We start from the raw sequence: 18,735 nt of genomic DNA, 5'->3' as shown, positions 1-18,735 counted from the left end.
TGACTCCGCTGCTACAAAGGCCGCTCAATGTAGCCCGCGAGGTATTCCCATGCTAGCGAGGAGGTCCACCGTACATGCATCTTTCAGTTTATAACGACCCGATCTATCCACATCCAAAATTGTCTGTCGGTCGTATGTGATCACAGAGTGTTCACGCTTTGAGCCAGCCATGAAATTGACAGAAATGACGGGTGTTTTTTGCCAAATCGCTCTACACTCCCAAGAGCGTCTTCAAGCTGCTGCATTTCAATGCGCCGCCATTTTGATAATCTTCTACACGCAATAATTCTGTTGAGAAAATGTTGACTTTGATTGCACAAAATCCTAGCAATTGCCACAAAATGCGCCAGTACCAAGACCGACTAGAATTGGAGCCATTATTACGTCCCTAAACACTGCATTATGTGTGACGTCGTGTCTGTATGTGGGTTAGACAATTTTACATCCCATTTTTTTTTGCAACGTGAACGACCATATAAAAAAATGCCAAAAAAATCCGAATTGGACATCCTACCCTGCAGTGTGAACGTAGCCATAAAGACATTTAAAACACTATGCGCAGAGAAAGATATGAGTACTTTGAAGAATAATCTGAGAGAACAAAGTTGGGACAATGTGTACAGTGGAGATGATTGTAGATGATGCATATGGAAATTTTTTAAATACTTTGTTGGGCCGTGAGTGCCCCGTAGAGGGCTGCTAAAAAATATCTGTTTCTCAGCTGTGGTCCGTATAGGCCGCAATTAGGGTTGGGTATCGAGTATCGAGTATCGATTGGAACCGGGACTAACTTTCCGATTCTCCCGGAATCGTTCAAAAGTTTAAATTTCGATTCCTATTTTCGATACCAGTCCGCCGACCGGAAAAAAATATGTCAGCCGAACCGGAAGAAGAAGCCGCTGAAAACCAACGAAGAAGCGCCCACCGCCGGAAGTGTTAGCATAGCCGAGCGAGTCAGTCAAGCTCAAGCATGGATAGCGGGCGTCGGCGGTCGAAAGTGTGGCTTTACTTTAGAAAAAAAAATTAAATAACCGCGAAATAACAGAGCTCCATGTCCATCAAAAAACGAGTGGAGAGAGAGCTGCAGATGTACCAGGACGTTCCACCGATACTTATGTCTGACGACCCTGCTGCATGGTGGTGGAACCAACAAAAGACTTATCCTCTGCTGTCATATCTCGCTTTCTCCTATTTATGCGTTCAAGCTTCTTCCACACCCAGCGAATGTGTATTTTCCACAGCAGGAGACACTATCTGTCCAGAACGCTCACGCATCCTGCCTGAGAAGGCGGATATGGTCATTTTCCTAAACAAGAACTGTCTCTGATTTTATACTGTACCTGCTGCTAATCTGGACTGGGTTTTGCAAGTTGTTTCTTATTGTTTCTTTGCTTTTCTGCACCAGGTTAGCCCATCAGTGGGAGCACGGTAACATTTTTAAGTACCTGAAGCATCATACACTTGTGTGTGTAAATGTATTTTCATGAGGTTTCCTGCAGCATGATACACTTATGTGTAAATGTGTTTTCATGAGGTTTTCAAAAATAAAGCTCTCTTGAGGAAAGTGTACCCCTGGGAAAATGTATTCATAACTTATAATATTTATATTCAAGTTCATAGATTTGATATTTATATTCTAGTTGAAAACAGCCCTGTGAGGAATTTATAGTAAAGTTCATAAAAAGTTAATAGAATTAAAATTAATGGAGAATGTCAGACTATTTCATTCAGAAAGACTGTAGGTTAGCTAGCTCATTTAAAATATCCTAAACTTTTTTTTGACCCTGCCTCTTAAAAGAATCGGAATCGAGAATCGTCAGGAATCGGAATCGAAACAAAGAATCGGAATCGGAATTGGAATCGTTCGAATTCAAGCGATACCCAACCCTAGCCGCAATGGTACTTAGTCGTAATACATTCTTTCACCACTTGTGGTAACGTTTACGCTGCAGGCCAAAGTGGCCCAAATCAGATTTTTTCTAAATCTGATTGATTTTCAGTTGACTGTTTACACTGCGGGCAGCACGGTGGGAGAGGGGTTAGTGCATCTGCCTCACAACACGAAGGTCCTGAGTAGTCCTGAGTTCAATCCCGGGCTCGGGATCTTTCTGTGTGGAGTTTGCATGTTCTCCCCGTGACTGTGTGGGTTCCTTCCGGGTACTCCGGCTTCCTCCCACCTCCAAAGACATGTACCTGGGGATAGGTTGATTGGCAACACTAAATTGGCCCTGGAGTGTGAATGTTGTCTATCTGTGTTGGCCCTGTGATGAGGTGGCGACTTGTCCAGGGTGTACCCCGCCTTCCGCCCGATTGTAGCTGAGATAGGCTCCAGCGACCCCCCGCGATCCCAAAAGGGACAAGCGATAGAAAATGGATGGATGGATGGATGTTTACACTGCAAGTAAAATGTGATCTTTATACGGCTCCAGTGTAAACGCGCACAGCCCCCAATGTGGCCCCAACTCACATGCAGGCAGAGTTCGATAAAGCGAAAAAAAAGTAAGAAATGCTAAAGTACTTGAACGCATATTTTCCAGCCTTTTGCAGACCCCATGAAATGAAGTGGCAGGCCAAATCTGGCCCCTGGTCCTTGAGTTTGAAACATGTGCTCCAGAGTGAGAGAGTCCATGCAGTTGCCACGTGGGTGAGCGGACTCGGGCACTGGCCGCTGGTGCTTCTGTGAAAAGTGAGGTGAAGTGTTTTAATTGGATTACCGTACTCAGGCTGTGACGGCGAGAGAGGCGGATGTCCGCACCTGAAGCTGGCGTTGTGTAGGTCTGCGTGGAGAAGTCTGATTTCACTTAGGACCAGGACGTGCTGGATATGCGGCACTGGAAGGCAATAAATTTATCTGGACCAGACCGCTATCTGGCCCCCACATCATCATCTTCAAAACCCTCCAATTCCACTTCTCCTGCTTGGCTTGGCTCAGCCGGAACAGAACAGAACGCGCCGCACGGTTGCCGTTGTTGTGTCCCCAAGATACGGAGACAGGAGAAGGCGTGCAGGAAAAATTAGGTTTAATACTCACAAACGAAAGATTAGTGCAGCAGGGAAGTGCACAGGAAGCCCAAACACTTGAGAGAACGCATGAGTAAAACAAGGCAATTCAGCATACATGTTATGTTTAGAGGAGCGAGTTGACAGCACAGAACCACAAGGGGGAAACATTGCTCTATGTATTTATTATATATATATATATATATATATATATATATATATATATATATATATATATATATATATATATATATATATATATATATATATATATATATATAATAACAAACCATACTATGAATATAAACTAAACAAGAGAATGGAGTGTGACTAATCCAAAAGGGGTGTGTGGTGTGAGACTATGTGTGGGAATTACTTGTTGAATGTTTAACCCTGAGTGTTGAGTGAGGAAGCAGACAAGTCCAAAGGGGATAGGCAGAAGAAGGTCAGTGAGACAAGCGGGAGGTCCATGGGGCTGAGAGAGGCGTCAAGAGGTCCGTGTCCAAAGCGGGGGTCGAGGATTGAGGGAGGCAGTCCAAAGTCCAAAGGGGGAGTCGAGGCACATAGCTTGATCACAGAAGACACGGGAAGCACTAGGGGAAGACACAAGGGAGATCAAACACGGGAACTGGGAAGACACGGACAGAGATCAAGTATGTGGGAAGGAAGCCAGACACGGGATGCTTACTACATAACAGATGATAACGTTCTCGCGCCGGATAGCAGGTTGAGCAGGCTTTTGAAAGAAGGCCCTCTCATTAGCGCCATGTGCGTAGATTGCCGGTGAATGATTGTAGCTGCCGGCTGCCGCAGGGCAAACACATGCCCAGCGCGCCCCTGGCTGTGCCGACCGTGGGCGTGTCCCGAGGCACGCTCCCAGAGGCGCAACCAGCAGAGCGCAAAGACGAATGTGCCCTGGCCGTGACAATACAGCAAACAACAGTTAAAATGATCCAACCCATACTAGGAAGGCCGGCATATCAAGCCCTGTGATCACTATTAAGAAGCAGGTGCACTCAATCAGTGCTCCATACTGACTGATAAGGAAGGGGAAGAGCACAGGAAGTGGAAAAAAAACAAGAAAGAAAGAACACTGAGGCCAATTAAACTCAAAGACACAGGAAAATAATATACAAAGTCCGACCTGTCCAGGCAGGCCTCACGACATATACTGCTTATTCATTCATGCATTTGTTTGTTTGTGTTACAGACTGAGCACAAGAAGTCAACAAATGTGTTAGAAATTGTTAAAAACAGAAAAGAACAAACAACACCAAATAATATAAAAAAACGAATGTTTAATGCAAATGTGCCCACATAGATAACACATACATACAGTACAAAAGAAATGCCTCTACAAAAACAGTCCATATGGAACTGAAGGCAAACTGATTGGCAAAAACAATAATAATAATGGGAAAAAAAGCTACATTTATTACAGATTAGTTTGTAAAAATGTTACTGGGTTAAATGCAAATAGATTAAAAATAATAAACAATATTAGCACATCATATTGTAAGATTAAGGATTTTACAGCACATTTAAAAAATAAATTAATGTAGTTACCCATATATGACACTGGAAGGCAGCAAACATCCATGCTTATCCATGATCGCGGCCATTGTGTTTACATTCTAGTCTCACAGTAGGAATCATGGAATGACTTTCAGAGAAAAAACAAGAATTCCAGACACATGCAGTCCTGTTTTCTTCATTCTCTGGGAAGACATTCTTCCTCAGTGATGCCCTGAGCCTTCAGCTCCTCCAGGACATTGTCCAGGTGCCCAGGATCCGGGTATCCGTGTCCTGTCAGGTTGGAGCCAAACTCCGTCTTGTGGTGCACCTCGTTCCAAATGACCGTGTCCGACTCGCCCGTGGTGCTGGACGTTCCCACAGAGAATATGAGACGACGGTCCCACGCCACCAGAAGCAGCCTCAGCACCTTGAAGTACAACATTTTTGTTTCATTTCATCATTCATTTGCAATTATTTTGATATACAGTATTAATCGAATTGTGTTTGTATTGACTTTAATTAATTAATTTCCATCCATCCATCCATTTTCTACCGCTTTGTTCCTATCGAGTACACGGGGGCTGGAGCCTATCCCAGCTGCATTCGACCCTGGACAAGTGTCCACCTCATCGCAGGGCCAACACAGACAACATTCACACTCACATTCACACACCATAGCCAATATAACAATATAATTAATACACTATCATTATTATTAACATCAAAACTACAAAATAAAGCAAAGCAAGGCAATGTTACGAAGCAAGTACTATTTTACTAAATGTTTTTCCCGTTTTGGAAAGTACCTTTCGGCCTTTGTCGCTGTCTGGGAGGTAGCAGTGTCTGGGGAACCCGCGGGCGGTGAAGGGTTTGCCTGGGTTTGGGTGTTCCAGACCCTGGAATAAACAAAAGTTTCATTATCGTGAGCTAGCAGAACCAATTTGTATGAAAATGCAATTATTTTGACAAAGAATCTAATGGTCTGAATTGGACCAAAAGATATGAACAGTTAAAGGGTTAGGAAAACACAGTGTGTTTTTTGGGTTTTAGGAGGTACAAACGATAAAGTCAAAACATGTTTACATGACTCCATAGGGAATGAAAACCCACAATCCCAACTCAAAAGCTCAAACAACAATGACCTGTTTTTTTTAATGTAATATTATTTTATTCAGTTGAGCAATATTCTTGGGATATCTGGTGTGAATTGCTTTCTTGAGGTCATGCCACATCATCTCAATCGGGTTGAGGTCAGGAATCTGACTGGGCCACTCCAGAATGTGTATTTTCTTTTGTTTCAGCCATTCTGTTGTTGATTTACTTTTATGCTTTGAGTCGCTGTCCTGTTGCAATCATCCTCTGTTGAGCTTAAGTTGGCGGACATATGGTCCTAAGTTTTCCTGTAAAATATCTTGATACAATTGGGAATTCTTTTTTACGTTGATTATTGCAATCCGTCCAGACCCTCAGACAGCAAAGACGTCCCAAACCATGATGCCACCTCCACCACATTTCACAGTTGGGAATACGTTTTGATGTTGGTTTGCTATGCCTTTTTTTATCTACACTTTCTTCCAAACACAATTTTGGTTTAATTGTTCCACAGAATAATTTTTGCCACTAGTGCTGTGGAAGATTTAGGTGCTCTTTTGCAAACTCCAAACGTGCTGCAATGTTTTTCTCTGACAGCGGTGGCTTCCTCCTTGGTGTCCCCTCATGAACCATTCTTGTTTAATGTTTTCCCTATTGTTGATTGGTCAACAAAAGTGTTAGCATGTGCCAGAGATTTTTGTAAATCTTAAAATTGACACTCTAGGATTGCGGCCATCTTTACAGGACAACCACGTCAGCTTTTCCATGTGTGGACAATCAGTCTTACCATATACACATGAACATCAAGGCTTTTAGAGATACTTGTGTAACCCTTTCCAGCTTCATGTAAGTCAGCAATTATTGATGGTAGGTTTTCAGAGAGCGCTTTCGTGCAGTTTCTTCAAAATAGCCACCCTTTGCCCTGATTACTGCTTTGCACACTCTTGGCATTCTCTCGATGAGTGGTGAGAGGTAGTCACCTGAAATGGTTTTCACTTCACAGGTGTGCTTGAAGCTCATTGAGAGAATGCTAAGAGTGTGCAAAGCAGTAATCAGAGCATTTTGAAGAAACTACAATATAAAACATGTTTTCAGTTATTTCACCTTTTTTTTTTTTAAAACACAGAGGCTATTTCATCCCTATTTGCTAAGGTCTGGTCTATAAAGTGAATGCCGAAAGTGTTATTCCAGGATGAAATAGTCTGTATGCAAAGTATCATAACGACACACTTTTCTCTTAGTTATTTACACAACTACTATTGTAATGATTGTGACATTTATTCTAGGAACAATATGCCTGATATGCAAATGTTTATGAGAAATTAAGTCATTTGGCTACTAAACGCTGCTACCACAGCACTGCCATAATTTTTTTACAAGAGTAACGCTGTCATTTTATGTTATGTCATGTTGATCGTTGTCAATCTGATGGTCTTGTGGGTTGCAATGAAAGCGTTGCTCAAAGGTGTCTTTCTCAATTGTCCACGTTATGTTTGTGTGTATATTTCGCATTTCAGAGACATTGTGGTGCTCAAATATGAGGTTGGTTTTTAATGTTTTTACTATAATGCTTTGTTTGATACAAGCAAAATAGGTGGCACTGTACCTGAATGCCAGGCGGAATGTTGTAAATAATTCGTATGGTTTTGCAGTCGGGGTGTCCAGGTAGTGAGTGTGGTATGACGTGGTACTCCATCTTGCCGGGGGGCTGGTTTCCAGTCTTGACGCCGTAGATGGTCTTACAGGTGGGACACTGCAGGCTTCCATCTTTGTTGCCATTGTTGTACATCGCCACCAGGCATTGCAGGTGGTACTGGTGGCCACACTGGGCCAAGCGCCCCACCAACTCTGCCCTGGAGATGCCGCCCACCCCAGGACCTTTGTAGCCCGACGGACCGGCCAGGACCTCCATGCAAATGGTGCAGTCCTGGAGTTGACATAAAATTATGAAAAAAAAAAAAAAACATTTTCTGATAAACAATATTAAAAGGTAACTCCACTTTTTGGGGTAATTTGCCTATCATTCATAATCCTTATGCGACGCAGGAAGACATATGTTTTCCTTTTTTTACTAGATTCTAACTAATAAATAAACGCTAGCAAAAGTCAGAAAACAATGGAGCCAGTGGAAGTCGCTCTATTCCGCCTAAAAAGCGCTCTAAAAAAACCTCTAAAAAAACCTTTAAAAACCTCCATCAATGTTTTGTAAGTGTATATGTCATATATTAAGATGCATCACAACATTCTTTATTTCATTCAACAACAACACTACTAATAACCACAGACTTCATGAGAGCCAACAATGACTACTTTAGGACAAATGATCCAGAAACTTAAATTTTTGAGCCTGAATATTCAGAAGATGAGCTACAGGTTTTAGAAGCTGAGTGATAAGCAGATCCAGCAAGTAGCAGTATTGATAAGTGCTAAACAAGCAGTACAAACTACAAACATAATAAACTAATCTCTTAATGTACAATGTCTGCTCTCACTGGGATGCCGACTGATGGGGTGTTTTTATCTTCGCGATTAGATGAAGAATTATTCATTATCATGCATGGGAAAAAAAGGTGATGCAAACAAGCGTCTTTTTGTGTCTTTCTTGCCATATCCGGGTCTAAGTTGGATGCCAAAGTTGACCAACTTCGCGGTTTATGGCCACAACCTTCTACTATAAAAGTGAGAGGCATGATTATGTTCTAGACTTTCACCAACTCACAGGCGATGAAGCAGCTCACTGGCTCAGTATGTCAATAGCTGTATAAGCTAGTTAGCTCTCTGTGATCACGGCGCTGCTTAAAGTAGATCCTCGGCCTTAGCACTTTTAATAACAATATCACTAATATTTGGTTAATATTCAAGTCATCTAAATGGAGTATTGTTGGCGGTTTGTTGTTGTTGAGTTCTTTATGGGTGCAATAGTGTACTCCCATGAGCTTCATTGTTAGCCACCTTGTACAAATTAGAAAGCATACGGATTGTGAATGATAGGAAAAATTCCCCCAAAAATGCAGTTTTCAATAATATTTTCCGTAAAAAGTTTGGAAACGTACAAATCAAATTTATAAACTTTTTTTTTTTTTGCTTTCTAGAATTGTAATTAATGTATATAAATAGATACCTTTATTTAAGTGTATACACACACATATACACGTGTACATATATACATACATATATATAAACATATATACATATATATACATATATATATATATATATATATATATATATATATATATATATATATATATATATATATATATATATATATATATATATATATATATATATATATATACACACACATACATACATACATACATACATATATACATACATAAAAAACACAAAATTAAGACAAATATAGTTATATATATATAGAGCATAAAATATCAACTATGAAATTTTCTAGTATTTTATTGACTTGAAAAAATAAGTAAAATGTAATTTAATCTAAAAAAAAATGTCTGAAATTTGAACAATATTATTTGCTCCAATACTTTCTGAAACTTAGAAAACAATTTAGAAATAAATACATAGTTAAATATTGAATAATTTAAAAAATATATAACATAATAAATACATTTTTAATAATTGCATGAGGATTGTTACCTCCTCTGGGGGGTTACGGACTTTATGAAGGTACCTCTTCACCACCTCCTCAGGGGTCCTCCCTATTATTAGAGGAAAAAAAACATTAGCATTGACATGATACAAAATATTTTTATTTTTAATTTTTTAAATGTTCTTACATCATTATTTTTTATTATTACCTTTCCGGGCTTGCTTCTTAGTTGTTTTGCGACAGCATTGGCCCAAACCGGGCACAGGTTTGATCTCACTTTTGCTGACAGGCGGTGGATGAAGCACCAGCTTGGGGGGGCGGGTCAAGCAGACAGGAAGTCCTGCGGCGCTCATTAGGATGCCAGTAATACCTACAAAACAGAATAATTTTGTATTACTCCTGTTTAATACGCTGTTATAAAATACATAATAATATAGATATACTACATTTACCTGCCAGGGCAGGGTGCACGGGACTGGAACCATTGAGATTCTTCACTGGAACCGTAGGCACCCTACAAAACAAATAATTGTTTCAGGCACGTGGCTGAGTCTTAAAGTAACCAAATCCAATAAGGATGAGACGTGCACAGGTGGCAGTAGCATCTGTCACGTTCAACCCAAGTCAGAAGGTTAGAGGAGCTTTACTGTAGCATATGGACATAAAGGTTCCGATGCAAAACACGTGCTCGAAACATAAGGGTGTGCTGACAAAATAATTGTACACGTGGAAGCCATTCATTAAGACCGTTAATATGAGGTGTAACACAATGTGGTTTGCAGAAGTTTGATTTGAGGAAAAACGGGAGTGTTTTGTTGATTTTACATGTTTTACTTTGCTGTTTTACAGCTACACCAGGACATATTGGCACAACAATTACAGCTAAGACCATCAGTGTGAGATGAGACACAATGTGGTACTCCTCAAGATCTTTAATAAACGTATGACTCAATGTGCTAGATTTCAAAATGTTCTCAATAGTTATAATTTTCACTGTTTTCGTCATCCCTTGACTGTACAGTATATTGACTAAATACCAATATGGAAAATTGTCATTCTCAAGACCTTTACTATCATTAATGTTGTTTGTTTTAATTAGATTTGTTTTGGAATGTCTTAACTGACTCAAAGAACAAGATAAGTCTGGACACTAAAGTTTGTCTATAACAGGCCTGGGCAATTATTTTGATTTGGGGGGCCAAATTTAGAGAAAAAAATGTGTCTGGGGGCCGGTATATTATTTTTAGGAACACTGATACAAAACCTCACAATAATGTCTGATTGAATGCTAAAAACGTTATGATAGACCACCTTAAAAAACGTTGTGGGATTTTAATTTTTTTTACTGAATGTGACACCCAGAATGTACATGAAAATAAAAAATGTGGGATTTACAATATTAACTATGAACGATAAAACAATGAATATTGACAACATATGAACGTCACACATTTATGAACGTCGACATTTTACAATCAAGTGAAACGCAACAAAAATGCAACACACACTGACACCCGCATTTCAGGCTGGTTGCTCTGGTAACACTGTGGAAACGCTCCCCACCCACACTGCTTGATGCCTCGTCTGAGCTGCTGCGACGTAGATTTAATGGTAAATGGGTTGTACTTGTATAGCGCTTTTCTGCCTTTTTTTTTTAAGGAACTCAAAGCGCTTTGACACTTTTTCCACATTCACCCATTCACACACACATTCACACACTGATGGCAAGGCGCTAACCAGCACCCATCAGGAGCAAGGGTGAAGTGTCTTGCTCAAGGACACAACGGACGTGACTAGGATGGTAGAAGGTGGGGATTGAACCAGTAACCCTCAGATTGCTGGCACGGCCACTTTGCCACACCGTCCCGATTACCATAGTAACTAGTATATCATGCAAAAGCGCAGATTTCAACCATTAGACTTTGTATAATTCAAGACTTACGGTAATTACAAAAAAATCACTGCACATCATAATGGCAGCTACAGTTTCCGTCTTAAAGATCTAAAACAATTGTTTGGGAATGTCCGGCGGACCAGATTGAAAAGCTAAACTAATTTGCCCAGGTCTGGTCTATAATGTGAATGCCATAAGTGTTATTCCAGGATGAAAAGTCTGTATGGAAAGTATCATACCGACACATTATAGCAACGCTACGAGGTAACAGAATCAAAAACAAAAGTAGATTACCTTATATCAAATAAGCAAATAAGGAAGAGTTAAGCATTCACACTTATGTGATTTTATAACAGAAAATGCTAATTGTTAAGCAAACAACACACTACGATAACATTACTTATTTTTAACAGATTTGATGTACAAAATTAAATTCATTGATTATGGTTATGGAACAGTGAGGTTCACACTGATTTTATACCGCAATATAATATACTAATTGCCGTAACGTCGCAGTGTGCTGATGTGTGGATCAAAAGTATCTATTGTGCGTATTCTGTCCATAATGTTAATTGTTTTGACAGCCCGCGCCAACATGACTTTTTCTTCAAGAATATAACAATGAAACGTAGTATTCAAGTGGGGAAGTTTAACCTGAACATTTATCTTCCCTTTTTCCAATAAGAACAGCAATAATACGTCAATGAATCACCACAGATAAACATCTCCTTATAATGCATTGTCCTGACATTCCAACACAACACTGTCCTGCAAACTGGGAGAATTGTTGGCACATTTTGGGGAAAACCAAACCATTGCACAAAAGAAGCCGACATACAGCAAATCATACACCGTCCATGTTTGTTTTTCACGATGTTCTCTAAGTTTCTACACTTTTGTGTCAATAAATGTGTGCTGTACTTACAGTCGACCACTTTTGATGACAGTCATCGCCGCAAACTAGATATTCCAGCAATTCCTCGTTTGGCTCCCCTGATTCAGGTTTTAACAGCAGTGTGACTGGGTGGCCTTTCTCTCTACCTTTTATAGGCCTAATCCACCTGGTTCCCATCTGTTGATTTAACTCTTGTAGGGCTCGGGGATTAGCCAGCCGGCCGTAAGGTTGACACAATGACATACAGAAGTAGACCGAATCCTCTTGAATTCTTATTATTATATCATTATAACAATTGGTACAATAAATTCCTTTCATCGACAACAGAGAAAGTCATTGTTATAATTGTTAGTTTTAATTATTATTCATATTTAAAATGTTTTATTGACACATTTTTTTATTAAATAATGTATTTTAAATATAATAATGTACTTTCCTAATATATCCAGAAACCTGCATTAATAATAAATGGCAAAACATATTTTTTCAAGAACATACACACCTCCTAATTTCTATATTTTCCGTAACAATTTTTAATAATTATGGGCCTGCTGCGTTGCAAGCAGCCCATATTATTATTGCTCATACTTCACAGTTTATTCTTTTTATTCTTTTTATAGTTCCGCACGTTTCTCTTACGTCTAATACGAGACGAACCCCCACATATGTACCGTCGGAAAGGTCTTGTTCGTGCCGACGAGGGTACTTTAAGGTGGGAACATTTTGTGTTACCCAAAACTAATCGCTATGGGCCCATTGAATAGGTACGCAACTGTTATAATGGCGGATATCTCCAGCAAACTCACCAACCTGCAAGATTACCTCCTCTTGTAGCTCAGCCATACTTTCACGTAGCTCAGTGCTAAACGTCTCATTTTGTTCACATACTTGTTTACTTTAACCCTGTCTAAAAGGTTTTTGACGTCCAATGTTTGGCCATACACCTTAGAGTCATATAACTTGGTACGTGACATTTGTTAACTGTTAGCATGCAAACGTTAGCATGCTAGCAAGCTCACTTAAACATGGCAACGTTTCTAGCTAATATAACATTTTTTTCTCTATTTCCGCAGCCGTACACCTTACAGTCATATAAATTGTTATATGAAACATGCTAACTGTTAGCATTTAGTACACCAGCTAAATGTTAGCATTTTCATGTGAGCATGCTAGCATTTTAGGCTAGTAAGCTCAATTTGTACAGTTACACCAGGGCACAGATAGCAGGCCCATCAAAATTTCCGCGGGAAGTTTCTAGTTAAGCATACAATCGTACGTGATATACAGCATTTTTCTTTAAACAAAATTTCAAGAATAAAAAAAAATTGTGATTAAACTCAACATACATGGGTACTAAACTAAACAGTATTCTACTGTGCCTCTAATGAGGATTATTTTCAACAATTCTTACCCAAAATGTGGGAAAATGTTTTATATAAATCTAGTCCATTATTATTATTATTATTACTAGGAAAAAATAGTGGCGCTCTCTTGGAAAAATACGCTTCTTCATCTATGCTGTTTCAAGTTTGAATAGTTATGACAAATCAGGATGGTCTTAGTCTTACTGGTGCAAAAGTGCGGAAAAATAAGGACTGTCTCCACAGTTTTGAGTATTAAGTTGGGCTGCAACTCAAATCAGTTAATTCGAGTAGAAAACAGCTTTTGGATTTGCCTGGGGGAGCCTTTTGGCCATGACCATGATTGCACCGTAGACCAACTGCAGGCTCTCTGTCACTGTGTGGAGAGACCGTTGGAGCTGGCGTTGAGCGTCGGGATGGACGAGCTTCACGAGCTTCAATGAGCACGTATCAAAAACTCCGGTCTCTCTGGACGGCTTCGCGCTCATCCGTGCGGACTGGACAAAGGCTGGGGGTTGACGGGCTCTCTTGGTTGCTTTGTTGGTTCTGTTCCTGTCTCTGGCTGTGCTGACCCCTCACCCAAGCAGACGATAACATAGAGCATGGCAGAGGCCACCACGGTGTACAGTATGTGGGTTTTAGAATTATGTTTTTGCTTTGTTGTTTGTCTATGTAAAACACAATCGTATGTGCGCAATATGTAATATTTATAGCTATTTTGGGGTTTTTTCGCTCTGTTTTACTTTTGTAGCTGTATGTAGAAATGACTCCGCTGAAGTGTCAGCTGGTTTCATCAGCTCCGTTCTTTTTAATGTCTTTTATGCCCTTTGATGTTTCCCTTTTGTTTTCTTGTGTTTTTACATCATTTTGTGGACTTTTTTTATCTGCACTGCAACCACATAATTTCCACATTTTCTACATAATATTCCCTTTCTAATCTTTTCGTACCTGAACATTTCTCCTGTTGGTGGCAATGCACATGTGTACGGACACAAAAAAATTAAAGCCAAACCTAGCCAACCTTGCATTTGGACCACGCAAGAGTTTTACAAAGTTGAACTTCTAATTGTGGAAACTATAGACTTTTGTCTATCGAATCTGTTCTGTTAAACCACTAATGATAACATACACTAGCCAGAGGTGTTCTTGTTATATTTTCGGTTTGAAAAATGTAACAAAGAGCACCTTTCATGAGCGTAACTGTCAGGACGTGGACTATGGTAACGCAAATTACTGCGTGGATTGTTTTCCTGTGGTGCAGAACGACTTGACTGGACATGGCTTGAAGGTAAATACATGTTTAATTATACTATAAAAAGAACAAACGAAAGGCGCCCGCAAGGCGGAGACACAAACTTAGCGAATGAAAACAAAACTAACACTAAGACAGAAACTATGGACATGACATGAAACAAAACAAAACTTACGTGGCATGGCATGAAACAAACAATCGCATGAAAACAAGTTAGCACAGAGCATGGTACAGAATAGCAGGGGTAATGTCGCCAGGCCGACTGCCTGGCAACAACAAGCTTAAATAATAAAGACATGATTAGGGACAAGTGCATGAGTCCAAATGCATAACAGGTGAAACTAATAAATTGTCATGGAAACAAAACAAGGGAGTAAAAAACAGAAACTAAAAGTGTCCAAAAACCAACAGAACATAGCCAAACAAAACATGATCAAAAGACATGACTGTAACTAATAAAAATGTATCAAATTCCATCAACATTGTTTTTTTCCCAATTTTTATCAAAGCACACATGTCAGAAGTGCAATTTCAATGTTAATGATGTGCAATCATTTATGGGGAAAAAAATAACGACAGTTATAACAAGCAGAAAAATTGCTGTTTATTTCAACTATTTCTCCTAAAATACACATTGAGGCTACAAAGTCAGATTACTTGATTAATCGAACAAACTAATCGATAGATTACTCGATTACTAAAATTATCGATACCGGCAGCCCTAGTATTAGGTTAGTTTAGTATACGTAGTCCCTTAATTAACACGTATTCATTCAGTATACATAGTCCTGATGTAAAAATAAGTATTAATTGACTTTATAGCCTCAATGTGTATTTTAGGGGAAATAGTTGAAATAAACAGCATTTTTTCTGCTTGCTATAAGTGTTGTTTTTTTCCCCCATAAATGATTGCACATCATCAACGTTGAAATTGCACTTTTGACAAGTGTGCTTTAATAAGAATTGGAAAAAACAATGTGGTTTGAATTTCATAAATTTTTTAAAATTACTCATTAATTAATTAATATTATATATATATATATATATATATATATATATATATATATATATATATATATATATATATATATATATATATATATATATATATATATATATATATATATATATATATATATATATATATATATGTATATATATATATATATATATATATATATATATACAGTATATATATATATATGTATATATATATATATATATACAGTATATATATATATTACACACTGTATATATATATATATATATATATACAAACGTTTGTATATATATATATATATATATATATATATATATATATATATATATATATATATATATATATATATATATATATATATATATATATATATATATATATATATATACATATATATATATATATATATATATATATATATATTAGAGATGCGCGGATAGGCAATTATTTCATCCGCAACCGCATCACAAAAGTCGTCATCCACCCGCCATCCACCCGAACTAACATTTTATCAAAACCACAACCGCCCGCCACCCGCCACCCACCCAGGGTGAGCCCCTGCGTGAGCCCACTGCGCGTGGAGTGACCCCTTGTTACGACGTTGTTAGATATCTAATCTATAGACCAGGGGTGTCAAAGTCAAATGGACGGAGGGCCAAATAAAAAATTTAGCTACAAGCCGAGGGCCGGACTGTTCGAATGTTCATTGAAAAATTTTTAAATGACGCATATAGTCTAGTGAACCTAATTGAACCTACTGAAAACCTAACAAATATATTCCAATATGATCAGATAAATAAAGCAATATTTTCTTATGGCTCTGTCAGTAATCTTTAATTTTCAACAGACACAAAAGACAAATTTCCTTTATATAAAAATCCCCATAACATGAACATTAAATGAAAGAAACCGGTATTCAAGGCACCATCAGTAGCCTATATTTTCTATTTTAGCAAAAGTGGGCTAAATTTACTTCAAAGAAAAAAACAATAATAGCAATTTTCTATCATCCACTCAACTGAAATATTTTTAAAATATAATTAAATTGAAATACAATAAAATAAAGTGCAAAAATCTATAAATCAAAAACAACACTTTGTTTAAGGAGAAGTAACATGCAGTGAAAACAAATATTAAACTTTAACTTTTAAACTTGAATTGAGTAAAAACTCTAAATATGTGATTGCACAGTAATGTTCACATTAAACCCCCCTCCTCCCTCCGTGGGAGGGAGGCGAGTTGGGTGCCCGAAACCCCCCGCTGGTTTCGGCCCGCCCCTTGGCGCGCGTGGCACGGCGGGCTCCGCGACCCGACGGCTGGCCCTCGTGGCTTGACGGCGGGCGCGTCCCGACGGGCCGCGCGTAGGGGTCAAACGCAGAAGTCTCAGGGCCTCGTGGTGAGGGGGTGGCCTGCGGGTTTCGGCCCGCTTGACCCCCCCGCTCCGCTTGGCGCGCGCGGCACATGACGGGTTCCGCCACCGACGCTCGGGCTGCAGCCCGACGGTGGTGCGGGCCCGGCGGTGACGCGCGGTTTGGGGAAACAAAGCAGAAGTCTCAGGGCCTCGGGGCCGGGTTTCGGCCCGCCCCCTTGGCGCGCGTGGCACGGCGGGCTCCGCGACTGACGGCCGGGCTGCAGCCCTTCGGCCGGCAGGCGCGTCCCGGCGGGCCGCTCGCCCCCTTTCGGAACCTTGGACCGGCATCCGCTTGGTGCGTGTAAAAGATCTGCGGTCTGCGGGCCGGTTCTAATAATAAATCAAGATCATCCCAAGGGCCGTAAAAAACCTTCTCGCGGGCCGGATATGGCCCGCGGGCCTTGACTCTGACATATGTGCTATAGACGATGCAAGGCATTCCTGTTAAAGAAAGGAGACTGGTCCAATGCAGCAGAGACATTCAATGCGTGCCAAAAAATACATAGTTAAATGTTGTTACCCACATACGAAAAACGAGCAGCACTCTTTGAAACAGGCAATTATTCATCAGGCACTGCTGCAGCTGTCACGCCAAATTTCTTCCCCCTACAAAAACCTCCCTCCGCCCCCATTTACTTCCGTGGTCATTGACAGCGATCGATAGCACTTCGGCTTTGACTGCCCGTCGCTGGAAGGATACTTCGTCTTTGACAGCTGCTGGAATCTGAAGAAATCGATTATTGTTTTTTTTTGTACAGGCGCGAAACAGGACAGTCGCGTGCGGGTTAAGGACCCTCGGCAACTTTGTGACTTTATTGGACGCAGCCCCGGAAGTAAATGGGGGGGAAGGCTTTTGTAGGGGGAAGACATTTGGCGTGACAGCTGCAGCAGTGCCTGATGAATAATTGTCTGTTTCAAAGAGTGCTGCTCGTTTTTCGTATGTGGGTAACAACATTTAACTATGTTTTTTTTTTTTCTGAATTGGTTCAACCGCCACCCGCCCGAATCTATTTAAAATCTATTTTTTTCGTCATGCATCCGCCCGACCGATCCGCGGAGTCCGCGGTTGTGTCCGCAAACCGCGCATCTCTAATATATATATATATATAATATATATATATATATATATATATATATATATATATATATATATATATATATATATATATATATATATATATATATACACATATACATACATACATACATACAGACACATATATATATATATATATATATATATATATATATATATATATATATACACATATACATACATACATACATACATACATACATATACACATATATATATATATATATATATACACATATATATATATATATATATATATATATATATATATATATATATATATATATATATATATATATATATATATATATATATATATATATATATATATATATATATATATATATATATACTACCGTTCAAAAGTTTGGGGTCACATTGAAATGTCCTTATTTTTGAAGGAAAAGCACTGTACTTTTCAATGAAGATAACTTTAAACTAGTCTTAACTTTAAAGAAATACACTCTATACATTGCTAATGTGGTAAATGACTATTCTAGCTGCAAATGTCTGGTTTTTGGTGCAATATCTACATAGGTGTATAGAGGCCCATTTCCAGCAACTATCACTCCAGTGTTCTAATGGTACAATGTGTTTGCTCATTGGCTCAGAAGGCTAGTTGATGATTAGAAAACCCTTGTGCAATCATGTTCA

At 39.1% G+C, this 18,735-nt stretch overlaps 1 protein-coding gene across 1 annotated transcript in view; it reads right to left on the bottom strand.

Moving 5' to 3' along the window:
- Positions 1–4,278: 4,278 nt before the first annotated feature.
- The window catches only part of dtx4a (deltex 4, E3 ubiquitin ligase a), a 38,121-nt gene continuing 23,664 nt past the window's right edge, over positions 4,279–18,735 (bottom strand). The window contains exons 3-8 of the mRNA XM_062066150.1: positions 9,625–9,686; positions 9,381–9,542; positions 9,220–9,281; positions 7,214–7,534; positions 5,322–5,411; positions 4,279–4,942 (exon numbers count right to left, since the gene is read on the bottom strand). Of these exons, the coding sequence (XP_061922134.1) occupies positions 4,712–4,942; positions 5,322–5,411; positions 7,214–7,534; positions 9,220–9,281; positions 9,381–9,542; positions 9,625–9,686 (928 nt within the window). The 3' untranslated portion in view covers positions 4,279–4,711. The remainder of the gene's footprint in view (positions 4,943–5,321; positions 5,412–7,213; positions 7,535–9,219; positions 9,282–9,380; positions 9,543–9,624; positions 9,687–18,735) is intronic.

The sequence above is a fragment of the Entelurus aequoreus genome, linkage group LG12 (assembly GCF_033978785.1).
Source record: "Entelurus aequoreus isolate RoL-2023_Sb linkage group LG12, RoL_Eaeq_v1.1, whole genome shotgun sequence".
Classification (NCBI taxonomy): Eukaryota; Metazoa; Chordata; class Actinopteri; order Syngnathiformes; family Syngnathidae; genus Entelurus; species Entelurus aequoreus.
The sequence above is the reverse complement of the archived record's forward strand: the minus strand, read 5'-3'. Positions and strand labels throughout refer to the sequence as shown.